The sequence below is a fragment of the Magallana gigas genome, chromosome 10 (assembly GCF_963853765.1).
Source record: "Magallana gigas chromosome 10, xbMagGiga1.1, whole genome shotgun sequence".
Classification (NCBI taxonomy): Eukaryota; Metazoa; Mollusca; class Bivalvia; order Ostreida; family Ostreidae; genus Magallana; species Magallana gigas.
This window is the reverse complement of record NC_088862.1, coordinates 7,249,777-7,273,611: the sequence shown is the minus strand read 5'-3', so window position 1 is coordinate 7,273,611 and position 23,835 is coordinate 7,249,777. Positions and strand designations below refer to the sequence as shown.

Below are 23,835 nucleotides of genomic sequence, written 5' to 3'. Positions count from 1 at the left end.
TCTGAGTAACTGCATAGGAGAGTTGATTGAAATCAACTCCCAATTAAGAGCGGATCAAAGATCTTATTTTAATCAGATTGCAAGGGCATAACCTTCGCTGAAACACAAATAATTATTAAATTCAATTTTCTGCTTTTCAGGAAAACGTTACTAGGCTTTAATTCTTGTAATATTCCGTTATTACATAGTTGTCACTTAATAGATGCAAGTTCGGTTGGGGTAAAGTCGTACACAGCTAGATCTTCTCGATAGCTTATATACTAATTGTGCTAGAAAAAAGAGGAACTAGCAAAAGTGTATCAAATGGATTTTGATCGCATCAATTTTTTGTTTTACTTTCAATATTTCGAGATAATACATAAATGGTTAACCCAGTATTCAAAAATAAGAAGAGTTCCGAGTGACCACCTTCACATTAAAAAGCACCATCATATAAAAAAGCACCATCATATAATAAAGCACCATCTTCACATAAAAAAACACCTTCACATAAAAAAGCATCATCACATAAAAAAGCACCATCTTCATATAATAAAGCACCATCTTCATATAATAAAGCTCCACCTTCATATAATAAAGCACCATCTTCATATAATAAAGCACCACCTTCATATAATAAAGCACCATCTTCATATAAAAAAGCACCATCTTCATATAATAAAGCACCATCTTCATATAATAAAGCAGCACCTTCATATAATAAAGCACCATCTTCACATGAAATAACCACAGCATAATATAATAAAGCACCATCTTCACATGAAATAGGCACATAAGGCAGCTATGGCGTTCCATAGCCATGTCTTCTGTGCATGTTAGGTGGCACACTTTAATCCTTCCAATAAACACCTCAGACATAGGGTGAATCATGCATAGACATTATTACACGTCTGGCGAGCGAAAAGGGCCTACCACATATCATTTATCCATCTCCTTTTTTTTGTAATTTTGTTTCTTTTTTATTAAAATTTAATGACTGTCACTCTACATTCATATATGACGCAACGGTCATAAACCTTGTGTTTTTAAAAAAAAAAACGGTTTTTTTTTTTGCTTCGAGTTGAGGCAATATTGTGTACATTGTCATATCGTAAATCTAAGAGTTTGACAATGCGTTGATTATTCATATGGTAAGTTTTAGGGGGCACTAACCGTATCTTAACCTTAGAAGACTAGGATAGAATTCCTTAATGATAATCTAAATTCGTTTAGTATTTCTTGTGAATCACGGGTTTATGATAGGACTGGTAGACAGAAAATTAAGATCTAACAGCTGATTTAGAATTGTACAAAAAAATGTTATTACATACATGTATGTAAGTGGTGAATTTGGCGTTCAAATTGGAATACTTCCATAGATACGAGTGTTTCGTTGTCTGGGTAGTTTGAATGTATCAGTATAATAGTAAGGCAATTACTATTCAACTCTTTAAATTAGATCGAGGGCGTTGAATACATGTACCATAATTTATCTCTGGAAGGCAGGTAAGACAGAACACTAAGACATGATTTCTTAATCTAAAATTCCTTTGATATTGCTTATGACTCACGGATGGATTTAGAATTGTTACTTGCAGATAAGGGAATAAAAAGAAAAAAAGTTTACTACATTCGATGCAGTTTTACGTATTCTAGCAATTCCATATGAAATTAATTTACTATAAAATTCATTAGCCAAAAGTAATCTTGAAGGAGAGGGAGGGGGGGGGGGGGGGGGGGGTTGGATCTGAATCATAACATCGCAGTAAGTTATTATATAAATAAGTGCATGATGTCTACTTTCGTTTTAAATTTCCTCGTACAAGTCAAAGATCGATATAGAAAATATTTATCTATACTTCCCATTGGCAGCTGTTGTTTTCGAGAAGTGAGGTATGAACTTAATAACATTGATCTGGTGGGAATAAGTTTTATTTGTCAGATGTATTAAACTATACGTATATACATGTCACGGTAAGTCTATTATGTTATACCCGATTGTTGATACGCCATTTTTTCAAAATGGATGAATTAGCCTGGTTCTGAGCTTTGCAGTTGATGTAATAAAAACATTTTCGTAACAGTGATTCTTCAAGTGAGGAGGTTGAATTGTAGACAACACTTCAGAGTGAACGTATCCAACATCAATCTTAAAGGGGGTGGGGGTGAGGGGTCAACAACTTCCATGTGTATCGTTAGAATACATAGGAGTACAGATAAACACAGAATATTTACAGTGCATAAACTTTAACCAGATAACAGGACCAAGTGTTGTAAGCTATGCACTTCTATGGTCATAAAGCAGATAAGGGTAGGGAGTAAAATGTCAAACTCTAGAGTAAAGGGATGGTCACGCGCGGATCTAGGTGGTGTTGGTGGGATCCACCACCCCCCCCCCCCCCCCACCCCTGGAAAATTCAAACTTATGAATTTTACGTAGAAAAATAATTATCTTTCGCCCGCTCCTGAAAAAACCCCAAATCAGCTCATGGCGATGAATATTTGAATTAGGAAATATAAAAAAGCAACGTGCACTTTCCCAGCCTGAGGGTAGGGTGGATCAAAGTACATGTATGTAACTTTGGTTCAGAATTGAAATAAAATACAATGTTATTCGTTTCTAAATTGTATTTCTAAATTGTGTGATTTTATATTTTTCGAGTCATCCTCTAAATGTTTATTGTACAAGTATCTGCCTGACACTTTTTCGTTACAATTTTATTTGAGTAAAAATATTCCGGAAAACCTTGTTGTCCTTTTAACAAAATATAGACTGTCATCGCATATGCTTTTGGTAGAGCAAGGCCGTTATAATGGAACTGTCAGATCGATGCGTATCTGTAAATATTGTAATTTAGGTGAAGTCGAGGATGAATTCCATTTCATACTTATCTGTCCATTTTATAAAAGTCTACGGGTATTGTATTTAAAAAAATATTACTGGTCTCGTCCTTCAATGTTTAAGTTAGTTCAACTCCTTGCCATTCATAATCGCAAACAATTGTGCCATCTCGCAATGTTTCTGCGTGAGGCAGGTAAAAAACGGGATGTCGGATAACTAGTACATCCAACTGATGTATTATTACTATCACTATTATTATTAATATTACTATCATTATCATTATTATCATTATTATAATCATTTGATTTATTGATTTATAGGGTCTCTCCTCCTATGAATGTACATGTATGAATAATATTTTTTTAGAATATTGTTTAACGTCAATAGCGAACTGTTTGATTTTGATTGGATAGAGGGTAGCATTATATATTTATAATTATGTACATATGTTTCAACAGCTTATAATTCATTTGAATTTAGCCAATAAACAATACAATACAATATACTATGACGTTAGCTTTGCTGCAGGTGTAGTGTTGTGTAAAATAAACAAAAGCAATTATGACAAATTGATTGTTCATTAAAGCAATGTGCTATAAATCAATTTGTCAAATCAAAGGCGAGATAAGTACGGGTTGAATTGCATTGTCTACTTTAAATCTAAACCTCAAACAAACACAACATGCGATGCATGATTGAATATATTCTATTCATATTATTTTTCCGCGAAACATGTCAAAACTTGCAACTTGTTTGCTAATGTAAACCATCAAAGGGCCTTATTTGTTTTTATTATATTTTTTTTTGGGGGGGGGGGGATTTGTGGGTGGGGGTTATTGTTGATTTTTAAAAAAAAAGTGTATTAACGTATATAAAATATTCTCGATTTGATGCAAATCATTGTTCAACATATTTCATTGCTGATAAACACCTTGTTTTTATTTCAGACTTTGCCCCATTCCATGTATTATTAATTAAGGGACATAACTCACAGAGAACCAAACTCTAACAATGGAAAGTGATCGCCCTTTGCGTTTCTCAAGTAATGAAATCGAGGCTGAGTTTTTGACCTGTCCTGTATGCAAGGGGAACCTTGTAAACAGAGACACATCTCAGGCTCATTTGTTGCCATGCCTTCATGCTATATGCAGGTCTTGTTTACTGATCAACATCAGAGGAGAAGGTCAAAATCGCACCCAGAAAATAAATTGTGTTGTATGTGGAGAAGGTCATGACCTTAAGTCGAGCAATGTAAAGGATGCATTTCCGGTGGACAATACGAGGCCGGATTTATGGGAGTATATCCAGACGAAGAAGACAACTGCAGCGATAGATTGCGCCTCCGTTAATTGTAATAATGGCAAAAATGCTACCGCCCGATGCGTGGATTGCGCCGAGTTTTTGTGCGATGACTGCACGCTTGCGCACCAACGAAATTCAAAAACCAGTCACCACGGCATTTTAGACATATCCGAACTAAAAGAAACAGAAAATCTGAAAGCGTTCCACAAGCCGTTGGCCTGCTCTTTGCACGGTGAACCTCTGTTATGTTACTGTTTAAAGGTGTCTTGCCAAAAACCAGTCTGTTTTATGTGTGCCCTCACTTCTTGTAAGGAATCAGAAGGTCACACAATCATAAGTTTGGAAGAAACTGTGGCTCAGCTGAAATTGGATTTAGAGCAACAAATGAGAACTCTTGGGACCAAAAAGCATGAAATTCAGAAAGTTGGAACTCTCGTCGAGAGGGAGGTTGGAAAGTTAGAGGAACGCAAGGAGATGCTAGAATCGGACATTGATTCAACGATTGATGGGATGATTATAATGCTGGAGTCGAAGCGAGTGGAGCTGAAGACCACATTGAGGAAAAAGATAGACACCAAGCGACAGCATTTGAATGAACAAAAGAAAAGTTTGGATGGGAAGGATGCTTCTATTTCCCAGGGTCTTCGTTTAGCTGAGACGGCGCTCTGTTCCACAAACAATGCCGCTTTCTCACAACTAGAGAATCCCATTCGGAAACGATTCGATCGATTGGAGCACGATCCATTTGATAGGAAACCTCACGAGCGAGCTGCCCAAATTAAGTTCGATACGCTCAACGCTAAACAGGCACTGCAAAAAATCTTGAACGAATCGGTAGAAGTCTGGTCCACTTCTGTTTTCCCGCCATTTACAACGATTGAGATTTATGGAGAGCCGAGGGAAAACACATTGACTAAGATGTCGATATGTCTTCATGACTATCAGAAACGCCCAGTTGACCAAGACGTGTCTGCCGGTTTGAAGATATTTGTTGTTGACCCATCAGGTAATTTGATATTATATAAATAGTGCCTGCTTGGGAGGATAACTGTTGAAATTGACACCCCGAGAAAACCATTGTCAACCGACGCGAAGCGGAGGTTGACAATGGTTTTAGAGGGGTGTCAATTTCAACAGTTACACTCCCAAACTGGCACTATATTTTTTATTATACTGAATGTCTTAATTTTATAGAAAATTTTACTGCTTTTATATAAAAATGAAGTTAATTTTACGGCGAACCGTACGCGCATAATTTACGCGCATGTAACAATTCGTTGTGTTACCTGTTGCCAAGTGTGTTGGTTGGGCTGAAGGTAATAGAACGGATTATCAACTGCGTCTAAATCAATCATATTTCAGTATTTAACATAAATTTAAGTATAATAATATAAATTGTTTATTTGCTAATGGTCAACAAATTAGCCGTCAGATCTGCTTAATAAGGTAGGATTTGATTTATTTAGCTATAACCTTTAATTTATTCAGAAAAGAGAAAAAAATCATATACTTTATATTTTAAATTTGGGTATTTTCCTATACCAGTATTTCTTACAGTCTGAGAGCTTTTTGTATTTAGGAGATAAATACAGTCTTAAAATGGCCGCGAAAATTCTTGAGTCACCCTGTACACGTAACCCATCAATGAGAGCCACAATACAAAAATTCATCTCACTAAAATAAAAAAAAAACCCATAAAACATATCAACAAAAATTTCAAAATGTAGTCCATAACATTTCATCAACAGAAAAGAAGATGGAGCTACAGCTGACCAAAGGGAACCTGTCTGGTGATCTACTTGTTTCCTATGTCCCGTTTTCTACGGGAAAACACGAGATTTCTGTCGAGCTGCTCGGCGAAGATGTTGGTCGGAAGGCGTTTATAGTGGATTGTGCTGATGGGAAAAACACACAATGTAAGATGTATGGCTTGAAATGTACATACTTATGTAGTTTTAGTGCATTTTTACATTGTTGTCGATTACTTTATAGAAAATTAACCTCCCATCGCACTCTCTCTTTCTCTATTTCACTCTCTCTCTTTCTCTCTCTCTCTTTCTTTTAAATATCTGTTTATCAAATAAATAAACTAGTTTTAGAGCACAGTAATTTTTAAAGACAAGTATTATAATAAGAGAACTAAACTCTTTATGCTAACTTAAATAGATAAAAATTATTAAGATTTTATACCTATGATGCAATTTAGTGCTCTGTTGCATGATACTAGTAGTTTTAAATATGTAGAGTCTATTTGTCAAATTTTAACTAATCTCTCTCTCTCTCTCTCTCTCTCTCTCTCTCTCTCTCTCTCTCTCTCTCTCTCTCTGACGTAACGCACATTTCCCTGTTCCTTCCTGCCTACAAATTACGTTTTACTTTCTATCTGTCACTAGGCCACCTTTAAAAAATTGTTTGGTGTTTGGTTGCTCTCTTTCTCACCAACTTGAGGAAAGGTTCCCGACGCAATTCGTTCCTCTAACCAATCTGAGGATAATTTTTTTTTTTTAATCCGATTGTTTGTAAATCTTTTATAACTCTTCACGCAACTTTCAAATTTTTTTCCTTACTAAATCAATCAAAATTTAATTTGGGAAAGAGTAAACAAAATGTTTTTCTTAAAGGTGGCCAGATCGTTGCCTTAGCATGAACTGTGTTTTCGTGGGATAGAACGAGTGATGTGTTTGTAGTTGTGTTCATAGCTTTTATTCAATTAACACTACAAGACTAGTTACTAGATGACACAGATTTCGCTAGGATTGCCTGTTTCCCAGCATGCAATGTATACGCCATTGTGATATTGTAGGCGAGAATAGCTGTCAAGACATCGAGAACGGAGATACAGGCAGTAAGTTCATACATGTATTTTTAGACAACATGACGAACGCGGCATTTCCATTGGGCTAAAAGTGTCACGTGGTAATCATATTGGCTTGCAGGATAGTGTGTTAGATTAACCATCTTTTTAAAAAGATAAACTTTTATTTTTATCATTGATTCATATTACCCAATTTGACTTTGGACCATATTTAAAAGAAATATTGTTCGATTTTTTACCTAGCCAAACACTTTTTTGGGGACAGAGTACCAATTCCTTTGCCAGGAATTTTTTCAATCATAGTCTTTCTCACTTTGTACTTTGCTATAAAGCTACATACAATGTACTATGGTAATTAATCTTTGTTTTTTACTTATTGTTCATTAACAGCCTCGTTACAAGTACCATCGAAAAACACAGAATAAAGGATCCCATCAAGTTTATAGGAAATCTTTCTCATATTATCGAATATATTAGTAAATGCAGTTCAAATCAACACTCCCACTCCTCCCCCTTACCCCTGGAATTCCTATATTTTCCTATGTAGCACATCTTGCGTCTGACCTTTGAGAGAAAGCTTATTATTTATGTACTCATCTTTTATTATGGGGCGATCAGTCACTATCCTTTGATATTAATAAGCAATTATTCTCATTAGTTCAGTTGTATACAAGGAAACGGGTAGATTCGTTTAATACAGTATATGCATGTGCTCCTTTCTTATACTAGTAGATGTCACTTATTTTGCTATTTTGTAATTACTCTACATCATGTTACAACAATTGTAACTTTTGTACAATTTTTTTATTTTAATGGTAAAAACCTTGTTAGTTGTCAAAACTTGTGTTCTAACGGTTTGTATGTATCTTATGTTACGTGTATATACAATAAAATATGTTCAAACCTCTATTTGATTGGATTACTAGATAGTAATACCTAATAGTATTTGAATGCATCATTTAGAGTAATTTCTCTACTTAAAAGGACGGTGTGCCTTAATAAAAGATTTATTTTACATTCCAGGACAGATTTTCACATTTGACAGCACGCTTTCACATCCAAATGTAACAATATCAGAGAACGGAATTTCCTTTGAAAATTTTACTTCACTTTCTTCAAGCCCAAGTCTGTCTGCAAAACGTTTTCGGCGTTTTAAAGGAACCCGGGGAAGCCTTCCTTTCAAAACTACAGACATTGCCTCATATAGCATGTCTGTTCGATTCTGGGTAAGACAGCCACTCGGCAAAAGCCAAGTCATTTTTGAAATTGGCCTCGCTTTGGAAACTTCCATTGACAACAATCATCACGTGGATGGGCAGCCATTTTGCTGGTCCATGGTCGGATTCCATCATCCCGAATGTGACGCCATTTGTCTCGTTGTTGCACACAGAGGGCAAGTTCTTTGTCATGAAAAGATGGCCGAGAATCGTGCCGACTGCATTTTCCAGACAACGTTTTCTTTCAACGTGGATATGAAAAATGGCCGCTGGGAGATTTTGAAGGAAAATCGAAAATTATGTTCGGTCGAGATAAATTCGGATAATCCCCTTTATCCTGTCATTTCCGGGTATAATCCATCTAAAGTTTGGTTAAAGGTTAATCTCAAAGATTGTTGAGATGGATAGACGGATCTATGCCGATACAAATACATATAACACACAATGAATCATTCCTATGCTACCGCGCTTAGGGAAGGGATATTGTTATCGGAATAGACAGTTATTCGGATTAAATAGGCATTGTGTCACAGTTTTTATTTTGGTGCACTTTTTATGATCTGTTTGTTTGTTTACGTTTACAAAATATAATTTCATAAAATGAATAGTGCTTTACTGTTTAAACAGATTGAAATAATTGATATGTATTTACGTAATAATATAAGTGCATTTAAATGTCTTAAAATGAATTTGAAATGTTTAAGATTAGGTTATATTTATACAAAAATAAGTTGTTGGATTTTCGATGCCAGAACAAGGAAATCCGAACTGACTATTTATAAGGAGGGCTTCTTCTAATAAACATCATCTCTATCGCAGATCGAACTAAATATAGAAAAAATACTTAGTGTTCGGATTGACTATGATCACGTTTTTATGTGGGTGTGACGATGTACCATGCAGTTTATGAACACGTAAACATTTGTACCAACCTTCTCGGAGACATTTATTTCCTCATTGTTACGTTGATATCAATATCGTTAATGGATTATAATTTTGCGAGTTCTGTGTAACAATCTGGTTTTGCATGAAGGCTTTTTCTTGTTGTTGCTTTTTTGTGGGTGGGTGGGGGTGTAGATATAAGGAAGTATTTTGAATGTGTCTTCCATATCATATTATTGTTTAAATACATGTAACTCTTGTTATGATGAATATTACATATATTTGGTTTTGTATTTATTATACTATTGATTATGTATTTGTTATTTCTTATTTGTCTCTGGCATGCACTTCATTATGTTTTGAGCATAATTATATCGTGAACTACTATATTAGAAAAGTTTTTACTATATTTTATTATGAAACATTGATACACTTAAATCAAAATGAGTGTATAATTGATAAACACGCTGTTATATATAAATATTGTTTTATTATACAATGTTCTTACACAAATAGATCGAGATTGAGATGTCGAACGTTTGTTTTCAATTGTAATTATCTGTTTGTTGTTGGGTTTTTTCCTTCAAAGTATTATATAATATATGCCTAACATTTTATTAATCAAATTGAAAACTCACAACCAGAAGGTCGAAATTTTGTTTCTGTATAAAAGTATGCATTTATTTGCATTTGTGGTAGACCAAGCAAAATAAAAACAAAATCAAATCAAATATTCGTTATCATTTTATTTTTCTGTAGGACATAGACATCTCTCTCTCTCTCTCTCTCTCTCTCTCTCTCTCTCTCTCTCTCTCTCTCTCTCTCTCCACACCCTCACTCGTTTTTGTAGTACTTTAGAGTTCTGGCTGACGGATCTGACGCCACAGTCCAGCGTGGCATCCAGAAATAGGGTATCCAGTCAGCCCTGCCCGGGTAGAACGACTCGAACACCTTCCGGAAGTACAGCGCCTCCTTCGTGAGCGGGGTATTGTGGGGATATTTTGATGACGCCTCCTCAAGTTCTCCTTCATTTATCTGGCGATAAAGCAACAGAAATTTTCAGTTTGTAAGGCAGAAGTTACTAACGCCCGTTATACAATGAGTTCCTTGTTTATCAATAATAAGCAGCTCTTTAGTTCTCAGTTTTTATTATGAACCAAACGGGGGCACTACTGACGGCTTCTGAGTCCGTGATATTTTCGTGTCAAAGACTTCTGTTTTCAGATAAGAATGATTGATCCCCCTAACCGTAGCCCTAAACTCCGCTTAGAAGGTATACTCGCGGGTAGGCCCGGCCAGTGGACCTTCGCGGCGAACAACACGGCTCAAGAGTTACAGCGGAGAAATCGCATTTCATACTGGTATTCAATTTCAGAATTTTATTTTATCTTACTACATATCTATTAATAATAAGTTAAACGAGATCTCTAAAGGATTAATATAAATGGTCTTATTATGAAATTTTTAAAATACTTCAAAGGACACTTGTTGAAAGACAAAGAAAAATTGCTTGAGGTATTGTTCTTGAAGGTTTGATCGTTTTGTATACTTGTCCCATTAAAATGTGAAAGCAAGTGTTTGGTCACAAAGCAATTTATAGAAATTTTTAAGGTACACTTACTCTCTGATAAGAGAGATGACTCTTGGTAGTATAAAATTATAATGACAATAATTCCTTCGTAAAATTTGAGTCCTTTTGGGACATTAATATCTGATTCATCTGAATCAATAAATAAATTATAGTGAAATAATGTGCAAGTAGAACTTTAACTATACGATATTTGGACAAATGGCGTGTCAAATTATAGACTTTAGTAATACCTGATCACATAAATGATCCTGCAGGATCTCATACCACGACCGCTTCACACTAGAAAGTCCATCGCTAAAGGCCTCCTTTGGCCGCCATAGAATGTCATTTGGCAAGAGTCCAGTTTTGTCAAAAGCCGCTCTTAATAAATACTTTTCTATTCCGTCACGTGGTTGTCTCACTTCCGGTGGAAGGGACAGGAAGTAGCTGGTTAATCGATGGTCAAGGAATGGTACACGGATTTCCAACCTTATGAATTAATACAAAATAAACTGTACTCAAAATAACTTTTTTTATGTATTATAAATGCAAATTTTTATTTTATTCGTGTTCAATAAATCAAAGTGTTTAAAAACTTATCATTGATTTTTTAGATATATATTTTAAAAGAAAAAAGGTTTAAACAACTCGAAAAAGCTTTTCGAGACCCTCTCTATTTATCTGAAAATTGAGTGACCGTAAATTGGGTTTTTCGACTTGTTGCAAAATTGAAGCTTATCTGTATTGTTTTTTTATTATTCCAAACAATAAATATGTTTTTATATATACAATGACAATATCACAAAAATATAAAACAGTCTATCATCACGAAGTTGACAGACGCATGGTACGTGACATTAAAAAAATATTTATTTAGTTGTTGTATTGTTGAATACGTAATGACCTACCCCCAGGCGGCCGTGGACCGGTCCCCCCTCAGTACGTCGTACATATACAGGTCCCTACAGAGGCGCAGGCTCTCTGTGTCCGCCTCGCTGGGTGAGGGCGCCTTATGGAAGTAGATGTAGCCCTGCATCACCTCGTCCGCCCCCTCCCCCGACAAAATCACGCGGGTGTCGGTCTTCTCGTTAATGTACTTACTCAGTAAATACATCGCTAAAAAAGAATGAACAGCTCTTTACCAAATTTAACGGTTTCTAAAATAATATCAACCAGTAGAATAATACTTGTTTGTTTGTATGTGATAAAGTGGATTGGTGGAAATGGAGGTGGTTCTAGATTATAAGTCGTTACGTTTCCGGATCAGTGATGTTCGATTGGTTTGCTTATTTTGATAAATAATTCAGAAAAAAAACCTGTAAGTAAACTTTTATTGGCGATTATTTCTTATTTGGAACAACAAATTTTCGCGACCATGCCTATATTTAATATATGTTTTTCAAGTGATTTAAGAAAATGACATTGCGGGAAGAATTTTCAACAACAAAAAATTCTGACAAAGTTATTGCACGTGAATGAAAGTCGGGTTTACAGTGAAGGCATGTAGCAACGGAGGTGGAGACAGGCATTTTTCTTAAATGTAATTTAAAGAAAACCCGCCCCTTTCCCATTTTTGGAAGCATGGTTAAGTATATTAGGTACTACTTGTCAGTAAAAAATTTAAAAGTTTGAAAAATAATTACCGACAGACGCCCGGATCGTAGTGATGTCATAACTTTCTAGATGGAAGATGACAGATTTCAGGGACTCTATTCCCTCGTCCGGAGTCATGACAACCTCGTGATGCTCGGTTCCAAGGTGCTTAGCTACCTGTAATTACCACAGAATGAATCCGATCACTGATATCTTAAATTTACAAAAGGAATTAATCCGGGACGGTAATATTCGACCGTTTTCGTTGTTTGTTTTTTTTTCATTTTTACGAGCAACATCAATTTATCTCTACTCTCACTTTTTTCAATTTAATTTAGTTCTGCAAATTCTATACACAACTTTTAGTGCAATATTTCATTAAGGTATTATAATAATGGGTGCAAAGGTCCCATCTAACTTCTTTTAAAGCAATAATATCTTATGCAAACTTTCCTGAACTAATGGTCAGCTATATAAATGTACATGAATATTTGCCAAAAAAAAACATAACCTTCTAAAAACACAACCTTTCAAATGCTACCTCCACAAATAATGCTCAAATGATATCTAATAAATCAAGAATTACATAAAAAAAAATACCACACGTACCTTTCTGGCGGCCAGTAAGTCCGGACTATTTTCCATACCGATAGAGAATGTTTGGATTGGGTACTTGAGTCCGATTTCCTTGGCCTTTCTGACAAACAGGGCGGTCACCAAGCTAGAATCAAGACCGCCTGTAATGTTAAAAACTTGTTATCGTAGGTAGAAGAATAAATACGATCATACTCTTTTAAAATCATATGTACCCATACGTTAATGCAGCAGAAACTGTTACATGTGTTACGGGAAATTCAATATGATTCATAATGAGCAACCAGTATGCAAATTTACCATTTCCTTCAGATAAAATACATTTATTTACTTTCAAATTAATTTATGGGTTTAAGGAAATTTTATTAGTTGAAAATAGGAAGAAGCATGAAACGGACCTGACAGAAGACAGCCTATTCTCCTCTCAGCCATTGTTCTTTTATGCACTGCAGCATCTAGTAAAACACGGATGCTCTCATCAACGTCATCATCTGTAAACATTGTGAACATTGACAGTACTATATTGGACATTGTTCTCCCAGCAGAGCTTGCATTGACTTAATTTTTAACGAAGTAATGGTAATAGAAATGCATTACTTTACACATCACATCATGGGTTTGATGATCTACTTTCTTATCATTATAGTTAATGGTTTTCTAAAATTATAAAAATTATAAAAAAAAAATTGATCGTCAACTTTCACAACTTTATAGCTTTCCTGGGAAAATGTTTTAGAAAAAGAAGTTTGTGAAGTATTTGAAATCCATTCCCTAGATTTCATTATTAAAGATTTTCCAGATATCATGTACTATCATGTCTTCGCATACGAAATCTGGTGAGGGAAATGTCTAACATTTATAAAAACAGACTCAAAGACAAACAACAAAAAACATAAAGTCTCACCCACCTACTGGGTTGACCAAAGTCTTGTATGCTGGAGGTTCTCCAATTTTATGGAACCGTGTTGTATTGACGTATGTGGCCCTTCCGCTCAGATCGAGGCTATAGGTCTCCACGTGACCGGGAGGGAAAATGGAAATCTGAACGTTGTTGTCGATCTGTTGTAATGGCATCAGACCTGCAGGAAGTCAATTTTATGTATGAAAGGTTATATTTGTGACGAGAAAACATTTCAAATATATTTCACCAAATGTGTATTTAAAAGCATATTAATATTACGTACAACATACTTAGTACCATAAGCTCAGTCTGATGTACAACATACCATGTATATTTGTATAAAAAGTTCAAGTTAAGTCATTAAGAATTCGACAACAATCATTTGCTAAGAAATTATTAAAAGTTCTGAATCACTCAAGTTCTCAAGAATTGCAAGTGTTTTATTTGTACAGTGTTTCTAGTTTAATAATTATATCCTTTCGAAGAATTTGAAAAAAATACCTTTAGCCTCAGAGCAGACGGCAAGGAACCCCTTCTGTTCAATGTAAGATTTAAAACCGGGTCGGACGCCGAACGTATCCCGGCCGACGTACACGCGCCGTTCCGCCGTGTCCAGGATGACGAAACAGAAGACGCCGTCCAGGTGTTTGGCGGCGTACTCCGCCCCTCCCTTGGCGTACAGGTGAATGATGACCTCGCCGTCACAGGCAGTCGACGTGTCAAAGTTAAACTGCTCCTCGAGCTGTTGGAAGAAATCGAATAAAAAAATTGAATTTTGCAAAATAAATGATATTAAAGATATACTGCATGGTTATGATTTTTTTTTCTGCAGTGAGCTATATTTGCTATCTTTTTGTAGTATCATTGCAAGCTACATAAACTAATCTAAAAAAGAAGTGTTATCCGAAAATATGTCCGAAAAATTGGCAAAGTTATCCAAAAGCTGTAGACATTTTCTTACAAGTTTCTGTGTTTTTCGTACATTTATTTAATATGTATTTAGTCGGTTTTTAACATTGAATCGCGGTTGCTGCGAACAAATTTATCAATTGTGAATAGCAAAAAATAGTGGCGAAAAAAAATAACAACTTGTTTAAAAGTAAGTTCAACAGAAGATAAGTAAAGTTATATATCATGCGACCCTACATGCACAGACATCAATAGTCAATGTCAGCAAGATGACACATGCTCGATGCTAATGCATGTCACTCTTAAACACGTGCGATGCAATGTAACATATGTTTGAATGATGGTAAGGGGACAAGAAATGTTTTGGGGAGCAATTAGACACATCCGGTCCGCTGTTGGAAGCTAACACAGCAGTTTATGGCAATTGTCTGGGTGCCAAAAACTAAACTAAAAATCTTAGTCTAAATTTTGAATTGATATAAATTTTACAGTACATACAAAAATCAAATGAGGGTTGATATAACTGAATATTTCTCAGATGAGCAGCCTTTTTATTATTAACGTTGTAAGATCTATTAATTTCTCAGTTTTTATTCTTGGGAAAAGGTCTCTCCTTATAACATAATTTAGCGATCGTGGTTCGATGCAAATCGAGCAATTGATATCAAATCAACAGATTAACTTCAGTTTGATTTCTCAGAGTATCAATGCCTGAAAATGTCCTAGCAAAAATGTAAATACAGTGTAAAGTTTTAATGGAGTTTTGTAATTTTGTCATTTGAAATCTTGGTGAATTTAATACTTTACTAAAATTATTGACGTACTGGGGTTTTATTAATATTCATGGATATCAATTTTCGTGGATAAAGTGAAAATCACAGTTTCAAGGATACGTAAATTCGTGGCCAATGACCCTTTCAATACAAAATGTTAATGGAAATTGCACTTCAATGAACACTTAATTTCGTGGATCAACTTAATAACGAAATTCACGAAGATTGGTATTCAACGAATATTGATGAAATCACAATATCAATAAAATAATTGGTTTCGTTGATAAAACCCTTTTCTTTTTTAAATTATGTATAATATTCTTACTAGTTTATGGTTATATATTTCTCCATTGTACATTAGCCAGATGTGAGGATATTTGAAAACTCTCATAGGCTGCATTCCCGCTAAATCGTCAACAATGGCTAAACGGTGAAACCCGAGGGCGCAGTTCGGGAAGTGATGGATTGTCTCCAATCGGAAGGCATCGGGTCCCCTGTGTGTGATTTTGTGAGCTGCATTGCACTGCATAGCAACATCGTCGTCGCTTCCAAATATAGCCCAGATTCCGCACATATTTATTCTCGTCTTTTTTGAGTTCTGGTGAAAAACATGTATATCAATTTACAGATCACCTTTACTAATGGAATATTTATATAGTGTAAGTTAGACTGATGATTTTTATTTAAAAAAAACATACACCCCAAGGTCTGTCTTTTATAATAGCAAAACTGTAAACAAAAAACAAAAAACAAAAAAAACCCAAAAAACTTCCATATAAAAAAAATTACACTGACTACAGCGACATTCTGGATATGTACATTTGTATATGTCTAGAATATAATTAGAAGGTTTGAATAGCATTGTCTTATGGCCCATTTCCTACGTGTAAAATCCTTCAAAAAGATGCGACTGACAGTGTTTAATTTCAACAGTACGTGGAGTTATGAATGAAATATCAGTAGGTGTGCTGTGTTTAAATAATATGACTAAGTAATCACCCGTTTTATTTTGATTTTCTTGAATGAATAAGAATCATATGGGCGACGTGTGAATAATATATATTACTTGTCCTTGAAAAAACAACGAGCCCAAAAACGCATTGAGTTTCAATAACAAATTATAACTCCTCCAACCTCAAACATTGGCATTAGTGGGAGTGAACTAGATGTAACATACAAACAACAACAGTTTATTTGTCACTGATATATTGTCTTGACTATTTGTCTTCGAACATCTGATGTCAAAAACAAAACGTCATATTGCTTGAGTTAATACCGTGTCACTGCTCCAATTTCACGCTTTGGAAGTATAGTGGGAGTGAACTAAATCACCATTTGTTTTCGTCTAGAGTGATTATTCAATTAAACATATATTTGAACATATTTGACATATTGCAAGGTCCAATTGAATTCAATTTACAAGTCCTACAATTCCACACCTTTTCTTCGGTGGGAGTAAATTAATATATCCCCAGTTCGACAAAAACACTTCGGAATATGTTATTGTTTTACCTTGCATCGTCCTAAATATCACTCCCACCATGCATCTCCAAAGTGTGAAGTTGTAGGAGTTACTTGTAACAAATTGTAAATAACACATTTCATAGTTCCTCTACATTTGTTACATGTACCTCCTACAATTTCGCACTTTGGAGATGCATGGTGGGAGTGAACCACATTATTTGAAACAACATAAAAAAGGTTATGACTTTGTTACACTTGTATTGTCTAAACAGGCACGTAGCATCGTTTTTGAAAGTGTGTGTGTGTGTGTGGGGGGGGGGGGGCAGACTCATCCAAAAACTCTTGACAAGCAAAAAAAAGGGTGGGTTGAATTTTCCAAAATCTTCAAAATTCTAATCCGTGTGTGTTTGGGGGAGGGGGGGGGGGGCAGAATATCTATAACTTCGACTTCAATTTCACTCCTAATTTCCTTATTTTTATATCAGTTCTTCATTTTTCAATTTTTTACATACTCCCAAAAAAAAGTGAGGGGGGGGGGGGGGGCACCTCAATGATAATTCAATTTTTTATGTGTCAATTAAAAAAAAATTGTTGCTGCGAAAAAAATTGTGCCCTGCCCTCCCCCCCCCCCTCCCCCACTGTTGCTACGTGCCTGCTTAAGGTTAAAGTTAAATTATTTGATACAAAACATATTTGACATAAAAACAGTCCCCCTTCCAAATTAACACGCTTGGGTTTGTGGGAGTGAACCTAATTACAAGACAGACACTAACTTTCTTATTGTTTAAATATTGCCTTGTCTTAAATTGAATATTGAAACAAATTTTGTTGTACGTGCATAACTGTCACAATCTGGTTCACCCACGACCGCCTCCAAGTGTTAACTTAAGGTGCCTCACTACACCTTGAAATAGTTTCTCAAATCAGCAGACAATTACTTGATTATGATAGAAAGCATGATGGATAAGAAGTATATATATCAAATAGGCGAAAAAATGTGCAACTTTAGATAAAAAATAGTATTTTCAAAAATTTCTTATAGTTAATATAAACAAAAGCCCCAAGTGGATTCGAACTCATGACCTGCGGTTCACAAGCCTGATACTTTAACAACTTAGCTATCATAATGACGATATACATCTGAATCGATTGATACAAACACTTTAACAAAACATTTAAATCGCCATCGTGACGTAGTGTCTTAAAAAGTATAAGTTTCGGTGTAGTGAAGTACCTTAAAAGAGTAAAATGTTATTCAATAAGCAAGTTCGACCTTGACTTCATTAAAAGTGCTGCCTTAGCGTTTTGAAAACATGGACTAATTATAAGGCACTGCCGTTTTCCAAGTCGTGGTTTTGACGTGTTGACTGCATGCATATTTAACATTTTTATTTCCTTTACGTTCACCAATATAATGTAGTCATTAGGCTTTCATTTCTCTTACTGCAAAAATTCTTCTGAAAGCACTTTAAATATAAACCTACCTGATTAATATCTTTTAAACATTCATTTACATAAACAAAATTTACACTTTCTTTGAGAGGTCGGCAAAAAGGAAATAATGCATATGTTATGCAATGAAATAAAACAATTGCATATTGTAAGATACATGTAATTTCAATATATTTGTTTGTGAAATGTTATAATATTTACATGTACATATGTTAATCGATAAAAAGTTTGTTTACTATTAAAATGAGCCATTAGATACATAATCTTAAGTGTCATAGTCATATCATATGTTGAGTATTGCAGTTCTCAAAAAGATCCTTAACAATAGTTTATATATGGGATATAAACCTACATCAAACTCTGAACCTTCTTGTGACGCCAAAGAATTGTCCTGGGGCCAAAGTCTTAACAATTATAAAGAATCATCTGGCTGATTAGTTTCTGAGAAGAAGATTTTTAAAGATTTTCTCTATATATTCCTTTGTTAAACTTTGACACCCCCATTGTGGCCCCACCCTACCCCTGGGGATCATGATTTTCACAACTTTGAATCTGCACTACCTGAGAATGCTTTCACACAAGTTTCAGCTTTCCTGGCCGATTCGTTTCTGAGAAGAAGATTTTTAAAGATTTACTTCATATATTCCTATGTTAAACTTTGACCTCCCCCCCCCCATTGTGGCCCCACCCTACCCCCAGGGGTCATGACTTTCACAACTTTGAATCTACACTACCTGATAATGCTTTCAGAAAAGTTTCAGCTTTCCTGGTCTTATGGTTCATGAGAAGAAGATTTTTGAAAATTTCTCAAAATTTTTCATAAATTCCTAATTATCTCCCTTTGCAAAAAGGTGTGGTTCTTAATTTTCACAAGTTTGAATCCCCTTAGGCTAAGGATGCTCTGTGCCAAATTTGGTTGAAATTGGCCCAGTGGTTCTTGAGAAGATGTTGAAAATGGGAAAAGTTTACAGACGGACAGACGGACAGACAGACGGACGACAGACAAAATGTGATCAGAATAGCTCACTTGAGCTTTCAGCTCAGGTGAACTAAAAAAAACAACAAAAAAACTTTCCATATCAATACATTTACAATGACTACAGCGACATTCTGGATATGTACATGTATATTATACATTTTGTATATCTGAAATATAACTTATGATTTAGAAAGTTTGAATAGCATTGACTTTTGGCCCATTTTCTACGTGTAAAATCCTTCAAAAAGACTTCAGCGCAGACCTAAAATGCAATTGTTTAATTTCAACAGTACGTGGAGTTATGAATGAAATATATGTAGTTGTGCTGTGTTTAAATAATATGACTAAGTAATCACCCATCTTATTTTGATTTTTCTTGAATGAATAAGAATCATATGGGCGACGTGTGAATAATATATATTACTTGCCCTTGAAGAACGCATTGATTCAATAACAAATTATAACTCCTCCAACCTCAAACATTGGCATTAGTGGGAGTGAACTAGATGTAACATACAAACAACAACAGTTTATGTTTCACTGATATATTGTCTTGTCTATTTGTCTCAGAGCATCTGATGTCAAAAACAAAACGTCATATTGCTTGAGTGTCACTGCTCCAATTTCACGCTTTGGACGTAGTGGGAGTGAACTAAATCACCATTTGTTTTCGTCTAGAGTGATTATTCAATTAAACATATATTTGAACATATTTGACATATTGTAAGGTCAAATTGAATTCAATTTACAAGTTCTACAATTTCACACTTTTTCTTCGGTGGGAGTAAATTAATATATCCCCAGTTCGACAAAAACACTTCGGAATATGTTATTGTTTTATCTTGCATCGTCCTAAGTATTTGTGAAAGTCAGCTGCATTGATTAGTTCCTTTACAATTTGTTACAAGTAACTCCTACAACTTCACACTTTGAAGATGCATGGTGGGAGTGAACCACATTATTTGAAACAACATAAAAAGGTTTTGACTTCGTTACACTTGTATTGTCTTAACAGGCACGTAGCATCGTTTTTGAAAGTGTGTGTGTGGGGGGGGGGGGGGGGGGCAGACTCATTCAAAAACTCTTGACAAGCAAAAAAAAAGGGGGGGGGTTGAATTTTCCAAAATCTTCAAAATTCTAATCCGTGTGTGTTTGGGGGAAGGGGGGGGGGGGGGCAGAATATCTATAACTTCGACTTCAATTTCACTCCTAATTTCCTTATTTTTATATCAGTTCTTCATTTTTCAATGTTTTACATACTCCCAAAAAAAGTGAGGGGGGGGCACCTCCATGATAATTCAATATTTTATATGTCAATTTAAAAAAAATTGTTGCTGCGAAAAAAATTGTGCCCTGCCCCCCCTCCCCCACTGTTGCTACGTGCCTGCTTAAGTTAAAGTTAAATTATTTGATACAAAACATATTTGACATAAAAACAGTCCCCCTTCCAAATTAACACGCTTGGGTTTGTGGGAGTGAACCTAATTACAAGACAGACACTAACTTTCTTATTGTTTAAATATTGCCTTGTCTTAAATTGAATATTGAAACAAATTTTGTTGTACGTGCATAACTGTCACAATCTGGTTCACCCACGACCGCCTCCAAGTGTTAACTTAAAAGAGTAAAATGTTATTCAATAAGCGCGTTCGACCTTGACTTCATTAAAAGTGCTGCCTTAGCGTTTTGAAAACATGGACTAATTATAAGGCACTGCCGTTTTCCAAGTCATGGTTTTGGCATGCATGTTGACTGCATGCATATTTAACATTTTTATTTCCTTTACGTTCACCAAAATAATGTAGTAATTAAGTTTTCACTTCTCTTACTGCAAAAATTCTTCTGAAAGCACTTTAAATATAAACCTACCTGATTAATATCTTTTAAACATTCATTTACATAAACAAACTTTCTTTGAGAGGTCGGAAAAAAGGAAATAATGCAAATGTTATGCAATGAAATAAAACAATTGCATATTGTAAGATACATGTAATTTTAATATATTTGTTTGTGTATATTGTTTTAATATTTACACGTACATGTTTTAATCGATAAAAAGTTTGTTTACTATTAAAATGAGCCATTAGATACATAATCTTAAGTGTGAATTTCCTAGACAATTTTTAACATTATGAATGATGAATTGCACTACTTGTTCAAACAGTTGAGTAACGCGTGCAACGATTAGGAGATATAGCTTATATGATATCTTAAATGACGTTCAAATCCAATATATTTATTGATTTCCACGCACCAAAAATAAGCTTTTTAAATTTGATAGGTGAAGGAATTTAAATGCACTACTTGCAAAATCGAGTTAAAATAATGCATCCTGATTATTGCAAAATCAAGTTTAAAATTAGATAACCCTAGACATAAAATAAGTTAAAAGCAAATACTTAAAGTACGTATGTTAACATACAAATGCAACTTACTGAGAGAACTTCAGTCTTTTTCCGATGTCCCTAGAAAGTGTCTGGATTCCTTGCAGATGTCCAGACTAAATACCCACCAAATAATGATGCAATCGTCTATTCGTCTGTTTGTTTATATACTTTACAGAGACTTCGTTCACCATCATGCTTCCGCCTCGTGGTGAAAACATGATCCAATTTGTTTTATTCTTGTGTTACGGTTTAGTGGTTTTTTTTGTGAACCTCGAAACGTGTCATGTGTGCGTTAATATTAGGACAGTCGGTGCTTCCGTCAGAGAGAGAGAGAGAGAGAGAGAGAGAGCGGTGCTTCCGTCAGAGAGAGAGAGAGAGAGAGAGAGAGAGAGAGAGAGAGAGAGAATAAGAGAGAGAGAGAGAGAAAAACCATTTTTGATGTACATGTATTTTAATTAGTGCTATTTTTCCACTTGTCTTTATTACAGCTCGAGAAAGAATAATTAAGTTGCTTGTAACTTAACTAAACTTTTATTAAAAAAAATGCTTGATCTGCAATACACATTCATTTAGTTTAAATAATCATATGTAAAGCTAAACTTGCCTCATAAACAGGTAGTGCTCCAATACTGATCGTTTCTCAACAGAAAATAAAGAACACACGCAAATGATTTCACAAAAGTGTGAATCATATACCCCTTAACAATTCCAACAGATAGTTTATTCATTTGTATACAACATTGTATACATACGTATTGTCGAATTAACAAGCCAGTCAGTTAATTAAAAGGATCTATTACGAATAACAATTGAATTGACCTAAAGGACCGTTATTGATTTCTGTCTTTACAAAAAACATATCGATTACCGTTCCACATCTTGATTTTATATAGGCCATACATTGTAAACTCTTAGGTTCTAGTTCTCATGATGTATAGTGATTGAAAAAAAGTTTCACAGTCGTTGTCCGAGCAGCATGAGTTATGGTCGCCTTTTTACTTGATTATCTTTAAATTTTATTTTCAGTTTACTTGCTATACAGGCACGTAGCATCAGGGGGGGCCAGGGGGGGGGCCTGGCCCCCCCACTTTTTCTCGCAACAACAAATTTTTAAAAATTTACATATAAAAAAATGAATTATAATGGAGTTGGCCCCCCCCACTTTTTTGGAAGTTAGTAAAAAATTGAGATGAAAATAAGGAAATGAGTAGTCAAATTGAATACCCCCCCCCCCCCCACGGATTAGGAATTTCATGATTTGGAGGGAGAAAAATTTTGGTAGGGAAGAATTTTTTGGAAGTATAGTTGAGTCCCCCCCCCCCCCCCCCCCCCGGATTAGGATTTTGAAGATTTTTGGAAACTTTAAATTTCCTTATTATTTTTTTTTTTTTTTGCTTGTCAAGATTTTTGGGATGGGTCTGGCCCCCCCACTTTCAAAAACGATGCTACGTGCCTGCTATAATACGATACATGTTCTTTATGTGCGTTTATTTACAACCAGGGACATACTAGCAAATATCGAAAGTCTCGCGTTAAGCGATTTCAAAGGTCGCAAACCCTTTGAATCTTTGCTACAGATAATGCACGTCGCCTTAAGTTTTTTTTCAACAGAAATAACAGGAAGAATAATGTTTGTAGATGTATAAGGATTTTTACGAGGCGTTCGAACACTATCATCATTCACCGTACATTCAACTGAATTCTTTTCTGTATTAAATGCTACATCCTTTGTATAAAGGGACTTACTTGATGCCGGGATGACAAAGGGACAAATTTCAAACCCTAAATATAACGCGGAAAGGACCTTTACATATCCGTTTCGCTTGAAGAGTCATATTATAATAAAGACACTATTACGTAGACCACAAATTTACCATGTTTACATAGCGGATATGTTCTGTATGTAGGAAAATACAGAAATACAAACAATTTACGCGCATTTCAATCGCACCAAATACAGTTAGGAAGATGACCATATATATTCTGTATTTTGATGTACATGTAAACATATATATGAGCCATGATATTAATTATTCAGACATTTCGTAAAAAAAAATAAATAAATAAAGCTGATACCCTACCGCTCTCGAGAAAGATTTGAAATAAAACTAAATGATCCACTGAGCAATATTAAGTTTCATTTAGTAAAATATCACCTATAAGTGAAATGTGAACT

General features: G+C 35.0%; 2 protein-coding genes across 8 annotated transcripts; one reads left to right on the top strand and one right to left on the bottom strand.

Moving 5' to 3' along the window:
* The first annotated feature begins 1,461 nt into the window (after positions 1 to 1,461).
* Positions 1,462 to 9,768, top strand: LOC105329373 (E3 ubiquitin-protein ligase TRIM33). 7 transcript variants are annotated; one of them, XM_034454961.2, is made up of 5 exons: positions 1,462 to 1,485; positions 3,769 to 5,129; positions 5,872 to 6,039; positions 6,927 to 6,968; positions 7,962 to 9,768. In XM_034454961.2, the coding sequence occupies exons 2-5, from the start codon at positions 3,833 to 3,835 to the stop codon at positions 8,552 to 8,554; spliced, it is 2,100 nt and encodes a 699-aa protein (XP_034310852.2). In that variant the 5' UTR covers positions 1,462 to 1,485; positions 3,769 to 3,832; the 3' UTR covers positions 8,555 to 9,768. The 7 variants fall into 7 exon arrangements, with proteins under 7 accessions (XP_034310852.2, XP_034310849.2, XP_011428909.4 ...); XM_034454958.2 differs by lacking the exon at positions 1,462 to 1,485 and adding an exon at positions 1,739 to 1,872; XM_011430607.4 differs by lacking the exons at positions 1,462 to 1,485; positions 7,962 to 9,768 and adding exons at positions 1,739 to 1,872; positions 7,329 to 7,955.
* Positions 9,764 to 21,882, bottom strand: LOC105329390 (asparagine synthetase [glutamine-hydrolyzing]). The gene is made up of 10 exons (XM_034454964.2): positions 21,708 to 21,882; positions 15,703 to 15,975; positions 14,197 to 14,437; positions 13,703 to 13,873; positions 13,193 to 13,285; positions 12,810 to 12,937; positions 12,251 to 12,377; positions 11,516 to 11,723; positions 10,859 to 11,096; positions 9,764 to 10,072 (listed from the first exon to the last, which is right to left on the bottom strand). The coding sequence occupies exons 2-10, from the start codon at positions 15,949 to 15,951 to the stop codon at positions 9,872 to 9,874; spliced, it is 1,656 nt and encodes a 551-aa protein (XP_034310855.2). The 5' UTR covers positions 15,952 to 15,975; positions 21,708 to 21,882; the 3' UTR covers positions 9,764 to 9,871.
* Between the last annotated feature and the right edge of the window lie 1,953 nt (positions 21,883 to 23,835).